This window comes from Prosopis cineraria, unplaced genomic scaffold (genome assembly GCF_029017545.1).
Source record: "Prosopis cineraria cultivar Desert tree isolate PC_DT_omini unplaced genomic scaffold, ASM2901754v1 PC13, whole genome shotgun sequence".
Classification (NCBI taxonomy): domain Eukaryota; kingdom Viridiplantae; phylum Streptophyta; class Magnoliopsida; order Fabales; family Fabaceae; genus Prosopis; species Prosopis cineraria.
The window spans coordinates 8,579,408-8,599,793 of record NW_026555344.1 but is presented as its reverse complement, the minus strand read 5'-3'; the positions used below and the strand labels follow the sequence as shown (position 1 = coordinate 8,599,793).

Sequence of the window (20,386 nt, the reverse complement as noted above, 5' to 3'; positions counted from 1 at the left end):
TCATCAATTTTCAATATTCTTCTTTACATTTTTACCCTTATTAAATGTTTTAAATAAAAATATTAGTAATGAGATTTAAAAATATTTATTAGAGGTAAAGATAAAAACTTAATTTTAAGAAAATTTAATGGTTTTAAAGTTTTTTTTTAAGTTTATTGAAATATGTTGAAAGTGACTTATAAATAAGATTAGAGAGAATAGCTAATAACATTAATGATATAATTATATGTTTTTTCTCATATAATTTGGAATTTGACAAATTGATTATAGAATTGTAAATAGTATGGTTTGATAGAAAACATTTTCAGAAGAATTAACTGGATTCAATAGTGCTTGAATCTGCATCAATATTACTGAATATTAGATAACTCTCTCTCTCTCTCTCTATATATATATATATATTAGGTCTGCAATATTGCAATATATAATGTTAATTTATTTTGTAAAATCTTTATTTTCATATAATTCCACCAACTTTGTTTAAATTCCTTTTTTAACGATGATTTAGTACAAATCAGAGTCTTGATAAAATTTAATTTTTTCTAGGATTAAGATTTTATTATTATTGACCAATTATCTGAATGAAACAACAAATATCATTTACACTTACATTTAATTAATGGTGAGAAAGTTAATATGAATTATATGTTTATTGGTCAAATGAATATGGGAAACGGCCCTCTCTGCGTTTTGTAAATAAATCTGTGTGCAGCCTTAAAAAAAAAAAAAAAAATTCCGTGTAGTCTGGTCCTAATAAAAGAGAGAGCAATGAAGTATTAAGGAGGTTGGTAAGAGGCAGAAATTGAAGATTTGAATCAGAAGCGACGCAAAAATGGGTTGGATCGGTGAGACTGTGGAATCCATTAAATCTCTTCAGATCCGCCAGGTCCTTACCCAGGCTGTTAGTCTCGGTTAGTTCTTCTTGTCGCTTTCTCTGGGTGCGTGTGTCTGACATTACACGAAAAAAATCAAGCGCTGCAATAATGTGGGTATACTGTGAAGTTAACAAAATTGAAGCAATGAATGGGGGCAAAAGCGATTTTTTTGGCTTCTTCGTTTACTTCAAATTGACTTTTTTGTACCTATAAATTGAACCAGGAAAGTGCCCACACAAATTTCATCATTTTTAGACTTATGGTTTATTCGAGCATTCTGAATTTGTTTCGTTATCATGTTATGCTCGTTCTATAGTTTTTGCCTATTCAGGGCATTTTTTCGAATAACAAATGAAAGAGGATATTGTAGTCAAGTATGACATTCCTAATCAGCTTACCAGCTCTCCAACAACATTATATTTCATGGCTGAATAATTCCCCGCACCACTCAGTTTTTGTGTTGGTTTTTGCCATTATCCTGGTTATGTTCTGATCAGTCTATGATACTGTTATTTTGTCATTTATGCTTGATCTCGATCAGGCATGATTGTTACATCTGCACTGATAATATGGAAGGCGCTCATGTGTTTCACTGGAAGTGAATCTCCCGTTGTGGTTGTTCTTTCTGGAAGCATGGAACCAGGATTTAAGAGGGTAAGTGAATCGAATGCATGAAGGCTTTAGTACATATGTATCAAAATATTTTGGGCGACCGATTGTATTTCATGTGTCTTTTCTATCCTAATAGTTATACGGTATATAAAATTTAAATCATTTGCTACTGTACAATTATTATTCAGTATTCACTTTCAAAATGCATGTCCTTTTTCTTTTATGTTTTTCCCAGTGTATCACACAGGAGGTTTGGTCTGGTTCTAGAAACATTTTGTTCATCTAATAGCTGACGCCAACAAGAAGAGAGAAGCTGCATCTTATATGAAAAATTTTCCCATAAAAGTGAACTATTTGTTTGATCAGTTCACAAATGTTCTCTTATATCATGTGCAGGGGGATATCCTATTTTTGCACATGAGCAAAGATCCGATTCGTGCTGGGGAGATTGTGGTATTCAACGTAGATGTAAGTCCTTGATTAATTTTACTCTATTTTGCTTACCCTTTATATTTGTGATAGAATATTATGTGACAAAGAGCACTCTTTTTGTGATGTCATTAATGTACTGATGTAACTTCTGATATCAAACTTCTAATTGTAGTTGCTCTTTATTCTGTATCTCCAGGTCTTTGTTAGTTCTCTTGTTCATTGATCCCTTTTGGTGATGTTTAATTAGTGGTATGATTTGAGAGCAAGTTTAAGCCTAATATCTTAACTCTCTATTTGGGCTTTCACTGAAAACTTATGTTTATTACTTTCTTCAAATCTGTTTTTGTATTCTGCTACAGCTGCTCTGTTTTTTATCTCCTTCTCTTGCTAATATTATATGCCTTGTTGTTTTTTGTTTTGTGTTGCTTTTTCATTGGTGTCTAGGGCCGTGAGATTCCAATTGTTCATCGTGTAATTAAGGTAAGCTCAACCTTCCTGCCATACTTCTAGCATTTATTTTCTGAAGTTGGGCTTTAGATTGAAGTTCTGAAGTTCCTTCCAAACTTTGTGTGAGATTTCTGAAGTTCAAATTGCTATTAGACTAGTTATATTATGTGGTAGTGAATGCTGAGCTTTAAAGGGACAACAAGAACATGAAGTTGAAGTGACCAAGATGAGATAAATGTGTGGACATACACAAAAAGATAAAATCCAAAATGAGCATATGTGAGAAAAAGTGGGTATGATATCAATTGAGGTGAAAATGGTAGAAATTGTTTGAGAGGGTTTAAACATGTATAGAGAAGGCCGTGCTAGGCACTGGTAAGGAAAGTGGAATGGATAATTTTAAGCCTTGTAAAGAGGGGTAAAGGAAGACCAAAGAAAACACTTATGAAAGTTGTTGAATGAGATCTCTTGGTTAGCAATATTCTTTAGAGTTTGGTTGATGATAGAGTATAATGGCGTCATGCAATCCATCTAGCTGACCCTAACTAGTAGGGTAAGGCTTCTTGTTGCTGCTAGTGTTGGTGGTTGTGGTTTAACAAGTTTCTCCTTGATTATAAAAGTGACTAATTCAGTTGTTCTATGCCTCAGCACATGACTGCCTCTTGACTCAATATGAGGTAGAATGGTTTGTTCTGCATGATTTTGTTATGAATATGTATAAATTTACTACCTCCAGTCTCAAATATAAAACACTAATACCTACCTTTACACATACAAATAGAATTGCTCAAACTTAGTTAAGGTAATTAAATTTGTAGTAAAACATAATTTTTTGCATATTTACGCTTAATTAATGGTTGAAGTTCTTCCTAGTGAATCCCATGTGTCTCTCACATACTTTAGCCCAAATTTAATGAGGGATATTTCAAGAAAAGGCATTTAATGACTTAAAAAGTAATTTATATTTTGGACCACTAAAACATAAAAAAGTGCCTTATATTTGAGACCGGAAGTAGTTTCATATTAGCATATCAGTCGGTGTGTGTGTTGTGGCAAGGTTTTGGTGTTTGGGTTTGGGGTGTTATTTTGCTAATTTTTTTATCTAAGCTCCACCAGAATGACGTTCGAACCATAACAAAAGAAGTTTACATACAATTTGATGTCCACACTCTCTTTCATGTGGATTTGAGTCACTTAGCTCTGTATCTCAATTCCCAAAAAACTTTTCCCTAAGACATCAGCTTCAATGTACCATGCTCCATTGGATACCTTGTCATCCTTACTGATCTTTGTATTGTTGGATGTTGTACTTTTATCTAGGTCTTGTCATTGATTACATTCTCCATAGGATCATCAGTTGAGGATATTTTTTTATTTTCCCCCTAAGTAAAGAAGAATTGTACTTCCAAAATTTTATGAATATCCCTCTCTGGTAGCAGAGGAATACCATGATAACTTGTATTGTAGTTTATGACATTGTGATCAGGATATTCCTTAAACTAATTTCTCAAGAAATGTTATCATCAACATTTTGAATGTTTTGTTTTTCCAAAACGTTTACCTGCTACCAGGTAATTTATGATTATTATGATTGCATTTAATGGTTGGTTATTTTCAGGTTCACAATCGACAAGATACCAGGGAGGTTGATGTTCTCACGAAAGGTAGTGAGTTATTCTTAACTAGGTGAATTTATAAAAATACTGGAGGTTCTGTATTGTGGTTTTTTGTTATATGACACCTGTTTGACATGTTACATACGTTTCCCCCCAAAACATTGTAGATCATATGATTTGTTGTTTTGGATGTCTTTTCAGGGAGTGCTAATTAATTTCTAATATTTACTCTCTACATATTACTGCCTTTTGCAGGAGACAACAATTATGGGGATGACAGGCTACTGTATGCTCAGGGTCAGCTATGGCTGCAGAGGCACCACATTATGGGAAGAGCTATTGGGTAAAATATATCTTCCTTCCTGTTACACTTGCTCCGTTATTTGTTTATTTTAATTTATTTCGGTTATTATGGTCCGGGTGTCCATGTACTTCGTCCAGCTATTCCCTTCCTAGAGTGCATTAGGGAGGAATCCAATCTTAGACTGTGAAGGAGAAAGATATTATCTCTTCTGATTGAATGAGCTAACTCCTTTACTTTGGTACATTAGTGCTATTTCTTTGTAGACTTGCTCGCTAAATTTGTCTTGATAACGCTATAGCTTGCATGTTAGATCAACCCTGAATTATTGATTTGTTTTGGAATTATAAAGTTGCATGCTTTATCTCTCCAACTGAGACTGGTGCCTGACATTGAAGTTTCATGCTTTCTGGCTTGGGCACGAGATGAAGGCTTTATTTTTGTTTTAGTAATCTTATAATCTGGTCCATGATATTAGTCCTATTTAGTTTTAAACTTTGCTAATGCACTTGTCAATCCCCCAAAATAACAAGCTCAATGCATTTTGGTCCTTTTGTCAGGTGATCACAAAATACTGAAAGAACAAACTCGTAATGAATTTGTTATTTTAAGAAATCTACGTGTGCTTTAGCTAATTTCAGCAAACTCTTGATTTTAAGAATCAAATTATTAGTTGACAGAGACAGTTCTTCCTTCAAGATATTTGAAATGATCAATATATATGTTTATAGAAGATTCTTAAGAAGCTGCGCTATTTACAAGTTGCGAACAATATAAGTCGCCTCAGATTCCATGCAGCGCATGGGTCCTACAACTAATGTAGATAAAGATGTCTAAATGAAAGATAGCTTATGCTATTAGTTCTGATTGATTTTAATGCTACTTTTATTTTTTATTTGGCAGGTTCTTACCTTATGTTGGCTGGGTGACTATCGTTATGACTGAAAAGCCTGTCATCAAGGTTTGTTTTCTCTACCAATCTTGATTGAACTTGATTTATGCTTTCTTGGGTCCCTGAATTTCAATATAACACAGATAAAAGTGCATCATGTAAATTTTGAATGGTCTGAAATTACGTGCACGAAATTTGCTAGTTTGCTAACCTCGATTGGTTTTTCTTGCAGTATATTCTCATTGGTGCTTTGGCTTTGCTGGTAATAACTTCAAAAGACTAGAAAAAGATATTATTGTAAGAAGAGCCAGCACCTCCTTGAGGGTGTGATATTGCATTATCCTTTGTATCATTTGACTATTTAATGTTATGAACTAATCCAAAGCAGTTTGATTTCGACCCCCCGCTTCTGTATGCCTTAATGGACAAGTTAAGGTTTGTGGAATATCCACATGCTGAGAAAAAATAGCTCTTTTCAGGGGACTTTTCTCCCCCAAAGTGATACAAAGGGTATGGGAGGATGAGACTTGAATGTCGAAAATATTTTTAATTATATTTAGATCTCCTAAAAAAAGTTCAAAAATGATTATAAATATTGATTCAGACACATGTTATGAGAAGTCCCTATTACAAATCATTAGAAATTACTTAAGATTAAGACTTGAACACTTTATTTATGACTGACACTTTCATGTTTGCAATTACCAGCAAATGTGAAAATGAAAAGAAAAGGGAGAATTTCATTATAGTACCACTGTAGCAATACATCTCCAAATCAGAACCATGCAATTCTGAAATCACACTGCAGCTTTTGATAATCCAAATGAATTTAAGTTTCATGGCAAAAAGACATCATTGCCCTTAATGTGAAAAAAATGTCTGATAAAACCCATTTTGAAGAAAGCTTCGACATATCTTCTCACTATTTGCAAATCATATTCGGAACTTATTTTGAAGACGTGCGAGGCATTTGCTTGAGTTTTCTTCTTATGCAACACAGGTCTTCCATTTGGTTATTCAAAGCTGTTGTCGACTTTGGAGTATATTATCAAAGGTTCGGCCATTCGGCATTACGACACCATGGATTGATTGTTTTTGTCAGTGTTGAGAACCGCAAAGGATAACCATACTCTGATAGTGAAAAGGCTATTTCATTTTCTTCTTTTTGTAATAACAGATGCATAGATAGCTCCCTGATGATTTCTTGTCATACTGATAGTTATTACTGATTTATATTTGTTTTCTCTTGTACATGAGGATTCCATTTTGTCCAAGATATGGAACTAGAAAACAACTAGTTATTTTAATATATATTACTTGTTAACTAGTTATAACTGGTTGTTAATTTTCAAATATCTAGTTTTGACAATATTACATAAGTAATATGTTGGTTTTAACAAATAATGCAAGAGAATTGACAAGTAAGATTTTACAATTTACGAGTGAAGTTAAGGGAATTTACATTATTTTGAAGACAAGTACATTATCAAACTTTACAAGATATTTTAATTGTGAGGTTAGTAATTTAATAAATCACATATAAATTTGCACATGTTAGGTATTTGACAAGTAACATTACAGATTGGACAAGCAACGTAAGGCATTTTACAAGCAATACTAGATGGCATAGTTTTAGAGCTTTGAAGAAGATGTTGATGATGGCTAGTGCAACATCCATATAATTTAAGATCTACATCTGCCCATTCACTAATATCAACTAGCTAGACAACAAATGCCAAAAAAAAAAAAAACAAAGCAACAATGACATAGTTAAAATACAATTTCATTTTGATGTTCTTCCTTTTGTAATTGGAGATACATGGATGTTATGAGCTTGATGTTATAATCTTGAAATTGTAAATTGACTATTAGCTACAATGTGTCTATGCTTCTTTTAATGTTCAAATTAGTTGTTTCGATTAGTTTAATTGAGTATTTACAAGCATTGGTATAGTTTTTTTTTTTAACCAAAAGTATGGGTATAGTTAACAAGTAACGTAAGGGAATTTACAAGTAATATTAGATGTTTTACAAATGAAGTTATTAATTCCACAAGTTATGAATGGATTACAAGATGGATATTGCATAAGTGGCACTTTGATCTTAATAAATAATGTAAAAGAATTTACAAGTCATTAAACATTTGCTTGTGAATAGGGCTGTGCAAAAAAATTTCAAACCCGGTCTGTTTGGTTTGACCCGGTGTGACCCGGTCTTAAAAAAAATCAACCCGAATAAAAGACTGGACTAAACGGGTCAGACTACACATACGGGTTAGACCAGACTAGAGACTGATCTTTTGGACCAATTAGTCTGGCCCGGTCCAGGTTATTTTTTTAATATTAAATATTAAATAATTATATTATTTACACACAAAAAATGAAAAAATCTCACGCTGACAGACTGACTCGCTGAGCCTCACCTTCACGTCTCACGCCTCAGTTACAGTTCCTCACACGCATGCCTCGGATTCGGTCCGTGAAGTCTGAGTATCTGTCCGAGGCTCTGAGCTCAGTACCTCATTTGTCATTTCTCCCGTTGCCCTAGCTGTAGCTCTCTGGTTTCACTCATCTCTCTGCCTTTCCTTGGTCGGCCGTTGCTCTGTTTCTCCTCAAGCATGCCGATGAAGAAGAACATCACGATCGCTTAACTACTTCACTCAGCCTTTCGATTCATCGTGCATTTTCCTCCTTCTTCTCCAGCGACAGCGTCGGCAGCTGAAAGGTATTCGTATTTTATGGTTTTTCTTCTAGTTTTGCTCGCTCTATTTTATGGTTTTTCGTTGCTCTGTTTTTGCATTCTGGTTTTTCTTGCTTGGTTTCTGGTTTTTCTTGCTTTGTTTCTGGCTTCTTCGATGATTTCTGTTCCATTTTCGCATGCTTCTGTTCTGTTACTTCTCTCTTTTTGGTTTTGTTTGCTTTTCGTTAAGGCTGCTACGGTGAGAGATGTACTATTGTTACCATTTTCAAAAGTTCACATTTCCACCCTTTTGGCGAGACACGCTTCTATTGCTGCTATAGACTGATGACTGATCTTTTGTTGCTAACTTGCTATAGATGGCTTCGGTTTTGGAGGATCATTCCTTATTTTTGGTTGATATAATCTGATATTTATTCTATTTTCGGTGAGGTTGCTATTCTGATATTTGAACCTTATATCAGTATTTTAAGGATAAATTTCTACAACAATTAGATTACCTGTGCTTATAATATTAATTGTTGGATTTGGTTTGTTGGTGATCATGACAGAGAAGTGGCTCTGTGCCTCTGTATATGTCATACTTCTTTGAGAAAAGTCTGACTCTATACTTGTGTTTGTGATTTTATAAGTTAACATTGTGTCTTGTTTTTCATATTAGAAACATGGTGGACGAAACTTCTGCATCTGCTAGTATTGACCAACCCTTGCCATCACAATTAATTGATTCTAGTCAAAATGAAATGCCACCTCTTATTGGACCAACTCCACCAACTCCTCCTCTTGTAGCTATTGATCCTGCCTCTAACCTTGCACAAGATTGTGGTCCAGAGAATGTGAGCAGAAAGAGAAAAGAGCCTGCAAAAAAGAGTAAACAATCACAAGTTTGGGAGCATTTTGTGAAGTTACCTTTGGAAGAAACAAATGGAGAGGTTAAAGCTTCTTGCAAATACTGTCATGCAACTTATGCTTGTGACCCAAACAAGCATGGGACAACATCATTGAAAAGGCACTTTCCAAAATGTCCTAAAAACCCACATAAGGCTACCACAATACCAAAGCAATCAATGTTGAACTACGTGACGCCAAGTGGACAAGGAGGGGGCTTAGTCTCTCATGTTTTCAACCAAAAACGATGTAGAAGGGCATTGGCTGAATTTATTATTTGTGATGAGATGCCATTCAGGATAGTTGAGAAGTATGGGTTTAGAAATTTTGTGAGAGAGCTGGAACCAAGATTTCGAATCCCTTCGCGAACAACAGTTGCTAGAGATTGTTGGCAACTATACCTTGGAGAAATCAAGATATTGAAGCAAGTGTTGAAGAAGTCTGCAAATCGTGTTTGCTTGACAACTGATTGCTGGACATCTACTTAAAATTTCAATTACTTATGCCTTACTTGTCATTTCATTGATCCTGAGTGGAAGTTGCACAAGAGGATATTAAATTTCTGCATGATTGAGAATCATAGGGGTGACACAATTAGAAAGACAATTGAGAAGTGTCTATTAGAATGGGGAATTGAGAGGGTGTTTACCATAACAATGGATAATGCATCGTCTAATGACACGGCTTTATCTTATTTGAAAAGAAGGCTTAGGAATTGGAAGGGCATGGTTTGTGGGGGTGATTACCTTCAATTGAGATGTTGTGCACATATTCTTAACTTGGTGGTTAATGATGGGTTGAAGGAGTTGAAGAACAGCTTTGATGCAATTCGCAATGCAATTAAATATGTTCGTTCTTCTCCTGCTCATCTCCAAAAGTTTAAAAGTGTTGCTGAGTTGGAGAAATTGGACACTACTAGCCTTGTTTGCCTTGATGTCAATACTCGGTGGAATTCAACTTACTTGATGTTGGAATCCGCTTTGAAGTTTCAAAAGGCTTTTGAACGCCTAGAAGATGAAGATGAAGATTATATGAGGCAATTCATTGGAGGCACTAAGCGTGAAGGCCCTCCTAAAGCTAGTGATTGGAACAAGGCGCGTGTCTTTCTCAAATTTTTGAAGGTATTCTATGACATAACTTTGATGTTTTCAAGTTCACTAAATGTTACTTCTAACACTTGTTTCCATCAAATTGCTCTTATTCATGAGTTGTTGGAAGAGAACATTGTGAATGTTGATCCTTTGCTTATGGAAATGTCCCTAAGTATGAGAAGCAAGTATGAAAAATATTGGGGTCAAACAGAAAATGTGAATCCTTTACTCATTGTAGCAGTGATTTTGGATCCTCGGTACAAGCTTGCTTATGTGAATCATATATTTGAGCAGCTTTTTCTTGATCTTGAAGTTTGCATGGCCATGAAAATTAAGATCAAAGATGTCTTGTACCGTATGTTTGATGAGTATTCTAAAGGACTAGGGACTAGTACCCCAAGCAATGCTTCTTCTTCTACACTTCCAAGATCATCAACATGTTCAATGCTTGAAGGCCAAGGGGGTATAGATCCAGGTCGCAGGTGGTTAGCATCTCAAAAAGAAAAAACCTCATTAGACCCACAATCAGAATTAGATAAATATCTTTTATCTAATTCTGCTGATGATACCCCTGTTGATGATGATTTTGATATATTAGCATGGTGGAGAGCCAATTCTAGCAAATACAAGGTTCTTTCTATGATGGCACGTGATGTCTTGGCTGTTCCAGTGTCTACAGTGGCTTCTGAATCAGCCTTCAGCACAGGAGGACGTGTAGTGGACTCTTATAGGAGTTCATTATCACCAAAGATGACTGAAGCACTTATATGTGCTCAAAATTGGCTGCTTCCTGGACAATCCATCTCTGAATTTGCATCCATGCTTCAAGAATTTGATAATTTTCAAGAGACCGAGGGTGTGGTGAAGACTGGTATGTGTTGCAATGATGATATTGACTATTTATATTTTATATGAATTATTATATGTTTCAGTTGTATTTTTTTTATTTGTGATGTAATGCCATTGACTATTTATATTTTATATATTTTTTTAGATCTTTCCAGTGTTACTGATGTTGGAGAGGATGGTTGTGTGAGCATCATTTGATATTGTATGGCGCTTATGTTTGTTAACTTTTAAACTTTCAGATATTTTGGATATATTTTGGGCACATCTCACTAACTTTTTGTTATGTGAAGAAGCATGATGATAGTTTGATAAGCTAATGCTTATTTTTTGGCTAGCTAGCTATATCATGTGGTTGGCTAGAATATGTGGATAGTCATTTTTTTGGATAGACTATAGAGCTTGACAATGAAATGTTGAATTGTTGACTAAGTAGACTATAGTGAGATGTATATATTCTGAATATGAATATATTAATGAGTTTATGTATTTGCGTCACTCTCATGCATGCTCTCATTCCTCTTTAGCTCAAGACTTGGAAAAAAGAAACATATGCAAAGCATATATGTTCTATTGTGTTTTCATGCCATACGTAGACAGCAAAAATATTAAACAATATAAAAAAAGAAAAGGGATATAAAAAAAAGCCTATGATATTAATGCAAGTGATTATAGGGAAGGGGATATAAGGGCTTTTTTTTTGAGAGAGTTGGATTCAAGAAACCAGACTAGTCCAGTAACCCAGTGGACCAAGTCCAACCCGGTCCAGGTCCCAGGTCCAACAAGACTGAACCAGTCCTTGGACTGAAAATTCTAGCCCGGTCTCCATTCAGACTAGACTTCGGGTTGGCATGCAACCCGGTCCAGTCCAGTATTTGTGCAGCCCTACTTGTGAAGTCAAGTTATACTTGGATTAACACATGTTAGATATTGCATAAGTAATATTATGGACTTAATAAACAATGTAAGAAAACTTATACGTCATATTAGACATTTTACTTGTAAATTTAGTTATTTAACATGTTTAGATTTACAAAGTCAGATATTGCACAAATAAGTAACATTTTTAATTTAACAAGTAACATAAGAAAATATACGAGCAATATTAGATATTTTACACATAATGTTAATAATTTAACAAATCATGTATGAATTTACATAGGTTAGGTATTTGATAAGTAATATTTTGGACTTGACAAAAAATGTACAAGTAATATTATGTGTTTTACTTGTATTGTTAATAATTAACAAGTTACACATGAATTTACACAAGATGAATATTGTGCAAGTAACATTCCAAACTTAATAAGTAATATAAGGGAATTTATAAATCATATTAGGTATTTTACTTTTGAAGTTAGTCATTTAACAAGTCATTTATAGATTAACATAAGTTAGTTATTTGATAAATAACATTATGAACTTAATAAGCAACGTAAATAAATTTATAAATTATAATGGATATGTTATTTTAACTTGTGAAGTTAGTCATTTAACAAACTATGTTTGAATTTATACATATTAGATATTTAACAAGTAACATTCCAAATTTAACAAGTAATATAAAAATATTTACGAGTCATATTAAACATTTTACTTATAAAGTTAGTTATTCAATAAGCCATGTTTGAATTTTGTGTTGGCATACTTGACCTCAACTCATAAACTATAATGGACCTAATGCGCTTCTCTTCTTGTGGGGCACAACCAAGTTGTAATGCCAATTGGTACCTTATTAAAGTGTTAAGTTTAATTGCCTTACCAAGACTAGATATAAATTTACAACCACAATGATCATATTTACAATATAATATAAAAGTTTTTACAACATGAAATACAATTATTTTGGACACTACAACTTTAATTACATTAATATGCAACATCTTCATCTAGCCACTTACTTTGCAATTGTAATGTTGCAGAACAATTTACATTAGAAAAATGCTCTCCATGTGAAATAATCTAGTTCTTTGATACTAATCTTCACACTATGAACATGTATCAATCCATGTTAACAGAATTGATATGTGTCATGAGATTTTGTTAATACATTCAAACTATCAATATTAGAACAATTGAGTCATTGAATAACAAGACAATTTTAAATTATAATCAAAATCACTTTACATGTCCATATATCACGCTACATTTTCATACCATAACTTGATATCGACGGTCTACCCAAAAAAATTAACAAGTAAGAGTAATAATTTAACAAGTAATATGTAATAATAATAAATTCAGGTATAAGTGGGAACAAATTATATTAGTAACAATAATCATTAAGGAATAACAACTTCACATTGCTATATTTACAAGTAGATTTACACTATTAGCATCTAATTTCACATTATTCACAAACTGCGCAAGCACCAATATGAGACAAATCTTCAAGGATCTAATAATTTGAACATGAAGTCGACTCGTTCCTCATCAGAGAGCAAATTAAAAAGAAACTATAACATGCCAATTTGAAGACCTCATTCCTCATTTGACTTAATGGGTTGGTCGACCTTTGTAAGCCATATTTTTGCTTGCTTTGTGCACTGCTGCAACACGTTCCTCTAAGATAGACTTGAATCTGCAGGCCATGATATCATAAGGCCACCCAGTCTAGAAATTATATCCAAGTCTTTCTCTTCGAACAGATCGGTTGTGCCGTCGATGACATAATAGAAGGTTAAGCAATGCTCATGGGACCTCGTCAGCATCATCAAAGGGAAATCATTATGCGACTTACTGTAAATGGTGTTCAACGGCGAGAGGGGACGTGCATGTAGGAATTTGTTTCTCTCATCGAAAGTCCAACTCCAATTTTGCACAGTCTTTCTTTTTTATTTTAAGGGCACTTTTCAATTGCGTTGCACTTTGGTCATTGCGTTGCAATTTTTATTATTTTATTAATTTAGGGTCCTATAATGAAATCCCTCCAAAAGAAAATGTGATAATTCTTCATATTTGGATGGGATGGGAGAAAAAAAAAGAGTAAAGAAAATGATCTTAAAAATATTTTCTATTTAACAAATCAAAAGTGAATTTTTAAAAATATGATCATGAAATATTATAAGAATGAAATTGTTTGCCACAAGACCCCAACGAAACAAAAAGAACATGAGCATAAAATACATTTAATTTTCTTCTTTATTTTCTATCCTCCCACTTTTCTTCTTTTATTCAAACAGAAAAAAGTTGTTTACTCTCATATTCTTCACTCTAATTTTTCTTCTCCCGTAATTTCTCTACCTCCAAACAAAGCATTGCATTTTGCAAAATAATTTCACATTTTTTAATACAATTTCACATTTAATTCTCTTGAGTTCTGACCTGAGTGGAACGATCCGGAGGAGAGTGTAGCGTTTGTCAGGTTGGCCATTGGCAAATGAAAAAATGACAATTGGGATCTTATAAGAATATTAATAACAATTACTGACCTTAAATTGTTAAAATTTTAATAATAGATTATAATGTTTCCTTGCAATAAATTATTTTTTTCAATTAACTTAAAATTTTCAACTAACATTAAAAAATTTCCAACATCTTTTGTTACTTTTTCAAGTAATAACAAGTGATTGATTTATAGTTCACAATTAACTTTCATAAATTTTTATTTAATGTTACAATTAATTATAATATTTAATAAATTTTTTAATAATTTATTTATATATTGAATGTAAAAAGTTTATAAGTGATTGATTTATGATTAACAACCGACTCTTATAAATTTCTAATTAACATTATAAATAATTTCAAGTGTATTTACTTGATTTTTTAAATAATTTATTTGTATGTTAATAGTAAAAAAATAAAATTTATATTTGACTCTCATAAATTTTTAACTGACCCTACAAATAACTTCAAGTGATTTAATAACTTTTTTAATTAACTATTTATATTTTTTTAATTATTATTATTATGATTTTAATAATTTAATATCTATAATTATAATTAATATTTTTATGGGTTCCTAGTCGTGATTTCCCTGGGAAATTAGCGCTGACTCGTGGTCCGACTCTGAGTAACTGGCGCTGCTTCCTTGGGAGCCAACGTTCTAGCTTAGTCCATGAGGTTGGCGCCTCAAATCTCAATGGTCTAATCCCTTCCCTTCCGCTCTAAGATTGAGTAGGTTTCTGAAATCCTTGATCGGAGATTCTGCAAATATTCTGAACTGAAGTGCTGAACGAAAGAGCTAACAGCGTTTAGCATTTGAGCTCCCAAATGAATACAATATTCAAGGTTCAAACTTTTCCTTGCTCGTTGGCCAGGCCCAATGTCGAAGGCTATTCTTTCCCGAATCAAACCCCGCCGTCACAACGCAAGAACGACTTCGTTCAACCCTACTGCCTTCACGCCTCGTATCAAGAAGCTTGTTTTCGACACCGTCGACATCCTTAGAACCCACAAGGAGTGGGAGGACTCCCTCGAAACCCACTTCGCAGAATCCGGAATACTTGTTTCCGATGTTGCGCATTTCGTTTTAGATCGAGTACACAACGCAGAACTGGGTTTGAAGTTCTTTGATTGGGCTAGCAGAAGACCGTACTCTTGTTCTCTCGACGGGGCAACATATTCTTCGCTTCTGAAACTTTTGGCGAAGTTTAGATTGTTTTCAGAATTGAAGTGGCGTTGAAGAACATGAAAATAGAAAATATAAAGCCCACCCCCGAAGCATTGAGTTTTATTATTTGGGCGTACGGTGATTCTGGGTTGGCTGATAGGGCTCTCGAGTTATTTCATACGATGCGTCAAATACATAATTGTTATCCTAATACTGTGGCTTGTCATTCATTGCTTCAAGTTCTAGTGAAACATCGGAAAGTAGAGATTGCACGTCAATTGTATGATGAAATGTCTGAAAGAGATGATGGGGAAGGTACCGTTGTGGATAACTATAGTACCTCTATCGTGGCGAAGGGTCTGTGCAATGAAGGAAAGGTTGAGGAAGGTCGGAAATTGATTGCAGACAGGTGGGGAAAAGGTTGTGTGCCAAATATTGTATTTTACAATACAATCATTGATGGTTATTGCAAGAATGGTGATCTTAATGGTGCAAATAGAGTTTTCAAGGAATTGAAATTGAAGGGATTTTTGCCCACATTAGAAACTTATGGGGCTATGATTTATGGATTCTGTAAGTCTGGGGAATTTGATGCAGTTGATCAACTTCTGACAGAAATGACTGAAAGGGGATTGAAAGTGAATGTACAAGTGTATAATGAGATTATTGATGCTAAATACAAACATGGTTTAGTAGATGAAGCAGTTGACACAGCGAGGAGGATGATTGAGAATGGATGTAAACCAGATATTACAACTTACAATACTCTGATAAATTGTTCATGCAGGAGTGGAAGAATTAAGGAAGCTGGTGAACTCCTTGATCAGGCAAAAAGGAGGGGATTGGTGCCTAATAAGTTTAGTTATACTCCCCTCTTGCACGCTTATTGCAGGCAAGGGGATTATGTTAAGGCATCAAATATGCTTATTAAGATTGCTGAAACAGGAGATCAGCCTGATTTGGTTTCTTATGGAGCTTTTATCCATGGAGCTGTTGTTGCAGGGGAAATTGATGGTGCCTTGATGATCCGAGAGAGGATGCTGGAAAAGGGAGTATTCCCTGATGCTCAAATCTACAATGTTCTGATGAGCGGCCTTTTAAGAAAGGGAGGTTTCCTGCTGCCAAACTGCTATTAGCAGAAATGCTTGAACAAAATGTTCAACCTGATGCATACATTTATGCCACTTTGGTGGATGGGTTTATTAGAAATGGGTGAACTTGATGAGGCAAAAAATATTTTTGAACTCGCAATTGACAAGGGTGTGAACCTTGGAACTGTCGGGTATAATGCCATGATTAAGGGTTTCTGTAAACTTGGAAAGATCACAGATGCTCTATCATGCATCAATAGGATGAGAAAGGCAGGTCATGTTCCAGATGAATATACTTACTCAACAGTTATCGATGGATATGTGAAGCATCAAGATTTGGATAGTGCACTCAAGATGTTTGGTGTGATGCTGAAACAGAAATGTAAGATCAATGTGGTCATTTACACCACTTTAATCAACGGATTCTGCAAGAAGGCAGATTTGAGCAGAGCTGAAAAGGCTTTCAGGGGGATGAGCTCTTTTAATTTAGAGCCTAATGTGGTCACATACACCATGCTAATTGGGGGTTTTTGTAAGGATGGTAAACTTGCAACAGCAACATCCTATTTTGAGCTAATGCTGTTGAACAGGTGTCTTCCTAGTGATGTCACAGTGCATTATCTGATAAATGGTTTAACAAATAATACACTTAGTGCTAGTGTTAATGAAGAAAATGAGTCTAATGATAATGGTAAGTCCTTGATTTTGCACTTCTTTGCAAGGATGATTTCAGATGGATGGAACCGAATCGCTGCTGCTTATAATTCTATAATTATTTGTCTTTGTAAACATGGAATGGTTGATACTGCTCTGTCATTGCAAACCAAGATTCTGACTAAGGGTTTCCTTTTCAATTCTGTAATTTTTGCTGCTTTACTGCATGGCTTATGCATACAAGGTAGGTCAAAAGAATGGAGGGGTATTATATCCTGTGATCTAGAAAAGATTGATCTCGAAACAGCTGTTGAGTATTCTCTGGCATTGGACAAATTTCTATGCCAAAGGGTTTCAGAGGCTTCATATATTTTGCAGGCGTTGGTTGAAGACTCTAAGTTTTCTGATCAACAAAGTCAATACATCTCAAGGTTATAGTGTCATATGGAGAGGAAATTCCATGAACTAAAGAAACTAATCTCCTTGGCAGAGCCATATACATGGATATATTTGATAAGGTTTCCGTTTTGCTTCAGGAAATCGAGATCTTGATATACTTAATGATAGTACTCTCAGAGAGATTGTGCCAATTATCTTAGTTGCTAAACCTTTGACGAACATACCTTCGATGAACTGACAGGCTTTTGACATCGTTTGTTCTCCGAAAGTTCAAAACATGAGGACGGCTTCCAACAACAAAGAAACCTGAAATCTGTTGTCTTATGCAGGTATTTTCTGATGTTTGAATTAAATCATTTGTATTTCTGTACATTTATATGCACATTACATTAGTACACTTCATTCCTTTAACTCACTTCACCTTTCTAGAGAATAATTTCACTGATTAGGCTTTGACATTGACGATATGCATGTTTGTCTATCGCTCGTTGCTTAATGCTTCTATGTTTCAATTTCCGTTTCACTATTTAGATTCACCATTTGTCTTTACTTATTTTGATTTTCTCAGATAATCACCACTACCGTAATATGATTATGTCATGAAAATTTGTTGGTTAAAAGGATCCGGAAGATCGTATGTGCTTAAATGTCCACTTCCATTTTTGGTGTCCCTTCGTCAATGCAACAAGTTGCATCCCTCAAGCTAATTTGGGAATGCATTTCCTTTGTCAGGTATGTCTTTATTAGACCAAATATAGTTGAATTGGTTTGTTGCTTCAATGAGTTCGCACTGGATGGTTCTATATTTTTTCAGGTTTGCCACTGAAGTTGATGTTTTCTTTGGTGGGGTCAATATCAAGGTTCACAAAGAACTGCTGAAAAATGAACCACATTCTTGTCGATGGAACACCGTGGAGGATATTAGCTCTGGCTACAGATGAGGACATTGGATTAAAGAATGTGAGACATTTTATTCTTGATTGGGATGAAAAGATGCTTGCATCATAATTTGGTATAATTTCGTATCTCTTCCCCTCTCTGTGAATTGTGACTTACTTTTTGTGTGCATGCTGGTTTTGAATTTAGATTTAAAGCCCTAAAAATTTTATATAACTTTGAATATGAAATATTTGTATAATTTCTTTTATTTATATTTCTTGAAATCTTTTCTTTGATCCTTGCAGGCTTGAGAACTGAGGAGAGATGTGAATGAAATTTTTGGGTTCGTGATAGCAATTGAGGATGCTTTCAGCTACACTCGCTGAAGAAATCCACCCTGCTGAGCTGTTAAGCAATTAATTCCAAATCCAACCTGTTCAGCTACACTCTGATCAATTGTTTTCTGATGATGACAAGGATATCAATCTCTTAACTGAGGACTCCCTCCTGTCCCTATCCATTCTTTTAGAAAGAATGTTTTCGTCCTTATATAAGGGTACTTGATATGATATTATTAATTATGTTATTTCAATATTATTTTTATTTAAACTCATTATTAATAAGAGAATTTAATGCAAGTTTGAAAATTTTTTTTAATTTAAATAGGGGTTAAAATTAGAAGTTTGTTTTATTTTCAAACAAAGTTAATGATTTAACCATCCTTTCTTGATTCCAGTTAGATGGTTAAGATAACGACATGAAAGTATCTTGACCAAAATGATGGATCTGGTTATAATGAGAGCATATAACCTAGTAAACTGCCGGTGATTGTTCATGTTCCTCACTTTTCCGTACTTAACAAAATTGTTATTCTATTGTTAAGTGATGATTATGATGTTAACTTTTGTTCAGGAATATCATGTTTTTCAGTTTGACTTAACGAGCGAAGTGGGATTTTTGGGGTCTTCCTGGCTTTCAGAAAGTTGTCAACATCATATCTCTCTTAGCCGTCTCCTTCAAACGAAAAGGAGATATCTAATGCGTCTAAATTAGTCAAATAGAAGTGCGCGCGCGCGCGCGCTTATGAGATGTTAGTTTTGTATCGTGTAAAAGAATTTAATAAATAAGCTATTATTTATAACTTACACAAATAAAATTAGTCTTGTATCGTATAAAAGAATTAATAAATAAGTTAATATTTATAACTTATACAAATAAAATTATTATATTGATAGGGAATGATAATTCATCGATTTGGCCCAGACGCGTGGTTGCGGGGAGTATGCATTTGCTTTAGGCTCTTGCTGAGAGATACATGCACATGAGGATTTCGCGCCTGTAAATATGATCAATAGAGAGAAGTCATGAGCAATCAGATCAAGGGTTTACTTTTCTCACAAAATTGAATATGCTTGTAAAAAATTTGGATGCTATTTTGGATCGCGCTCTTAGGAAGTACATAATATGTTATTTAATTGGCGAGATCTACTCAATCTAAATTTTGATATTTTGGATTTCATTACCCTTTCTATAGATGTTAACTGAATAATAACAATTGAACTGCTATCGATAAACAGAAAGTACAATGGTTAACGTTACCCAAAAAAACAAAAACACAATAACGGCTTTTGCATAAAAGATATGTACTATCACACACCGGTGTCATCCGTCATTCCAAAAGCTTAGTTCAAATAGAGAGAAAAGTAAGGGGAAAAAATAAGAGAAAATAGAAGAAAATTTTTTCAAAAATAATAAATATTTTCTATTTTAAATTGTATATTTATATAGATTGTTTACAGCGTTCCTTTTGGGTAAAACAAAGCAAAGTATAACCAGGCACCACCTCCCTGATTCCATTTATACTTCTTATATGCCGCGTTGGTAAGGCATTCAATGATTTGAATAATCTTAAGGCATTCAATGATTTGAATAATCTTAAGTAGAGTCACTGAACTAATTCTACACATTTCGTAGTTTCAAAACTGTCATCGCCAGAAGGCAAGAAGCCTACAATTGGTAGGCAAGAAAAGACCAAGAGCATTGATGTTCGCTGAAAGCCAAATATCATCACTTCTTAAAAATCAGGGAACGTACCAATGCATCCTCCAAGG

General features: G+C 34.2%; 3 protein-coding genes across 3 annotated transcripts; all 3 read left to right on the top strand.

The window, feature by feature from the left end:
• The first annotated feature begins 753 nt into the window (after positions 1-753).
• On the top strand, positions 754-5,574 carry LOC129290492 (uncharacterized). The gene is made up of 8 exons (XM_054927276.1): positions 754-911; positions 1,417-1,529; positions 1,884-1,955; positions 2,364-2,399; positions 3,985-4,030; positions 4,238-4,325; positions 5,187-5,244; positions 5,408-5,574. Exons 1-8 carry the CDS (start codon positions 833-835, stop codon positions 5,456-5,458), a joined length of 543 nt encoding a protein of 180 aa, XP_054783251.1. The 5' UTR covers positions 754-832; the 3' UTR covers positions 5,459-5,574.
• A 2,963-nt stretch (positions 5,575-8,537) lies between these two features.
• On the top strand, positions 8,538-9,248 carry LOC129289856 (uncharacterized). Its single transcript, XM_054926620.1, has one exon. It carries the CDS (start codon positions 8,538-8,540, stop codon positions 9,246-9,248), a length of 711 nt encoding a protein of 236 aa, XP_054782595.1.
• A 5,447-nt stretch (positions 9,249-14,695) lies between these two features.
• LOC129290170 (pentatricopeptide repeat-containing protein At1g52620) lies at positions 14,696-18,732 on the top strand. The gene is given in 7 exon segments (XM_054926877.1): positions 14,696-15,313; positions 15,316-16,347; positions 16,350-16,462; positions 16,464-17,725; positions 17,965-18,128; positions 18,211-18,408; positions 18,581-18,732. Coding segments are annotated over 4 exon segments (2,466 nt in total). The 5' UTR covers positions 14,696-14,964; the 3' UTR covers positions 17,436-17,725; positions 17,965-18,128; positions 18,211-18,408; positions 18,581-18,732.
• The last annotated feature ends 1,654 nt before the right edge of the window (positions 18,733-20,386 follow it).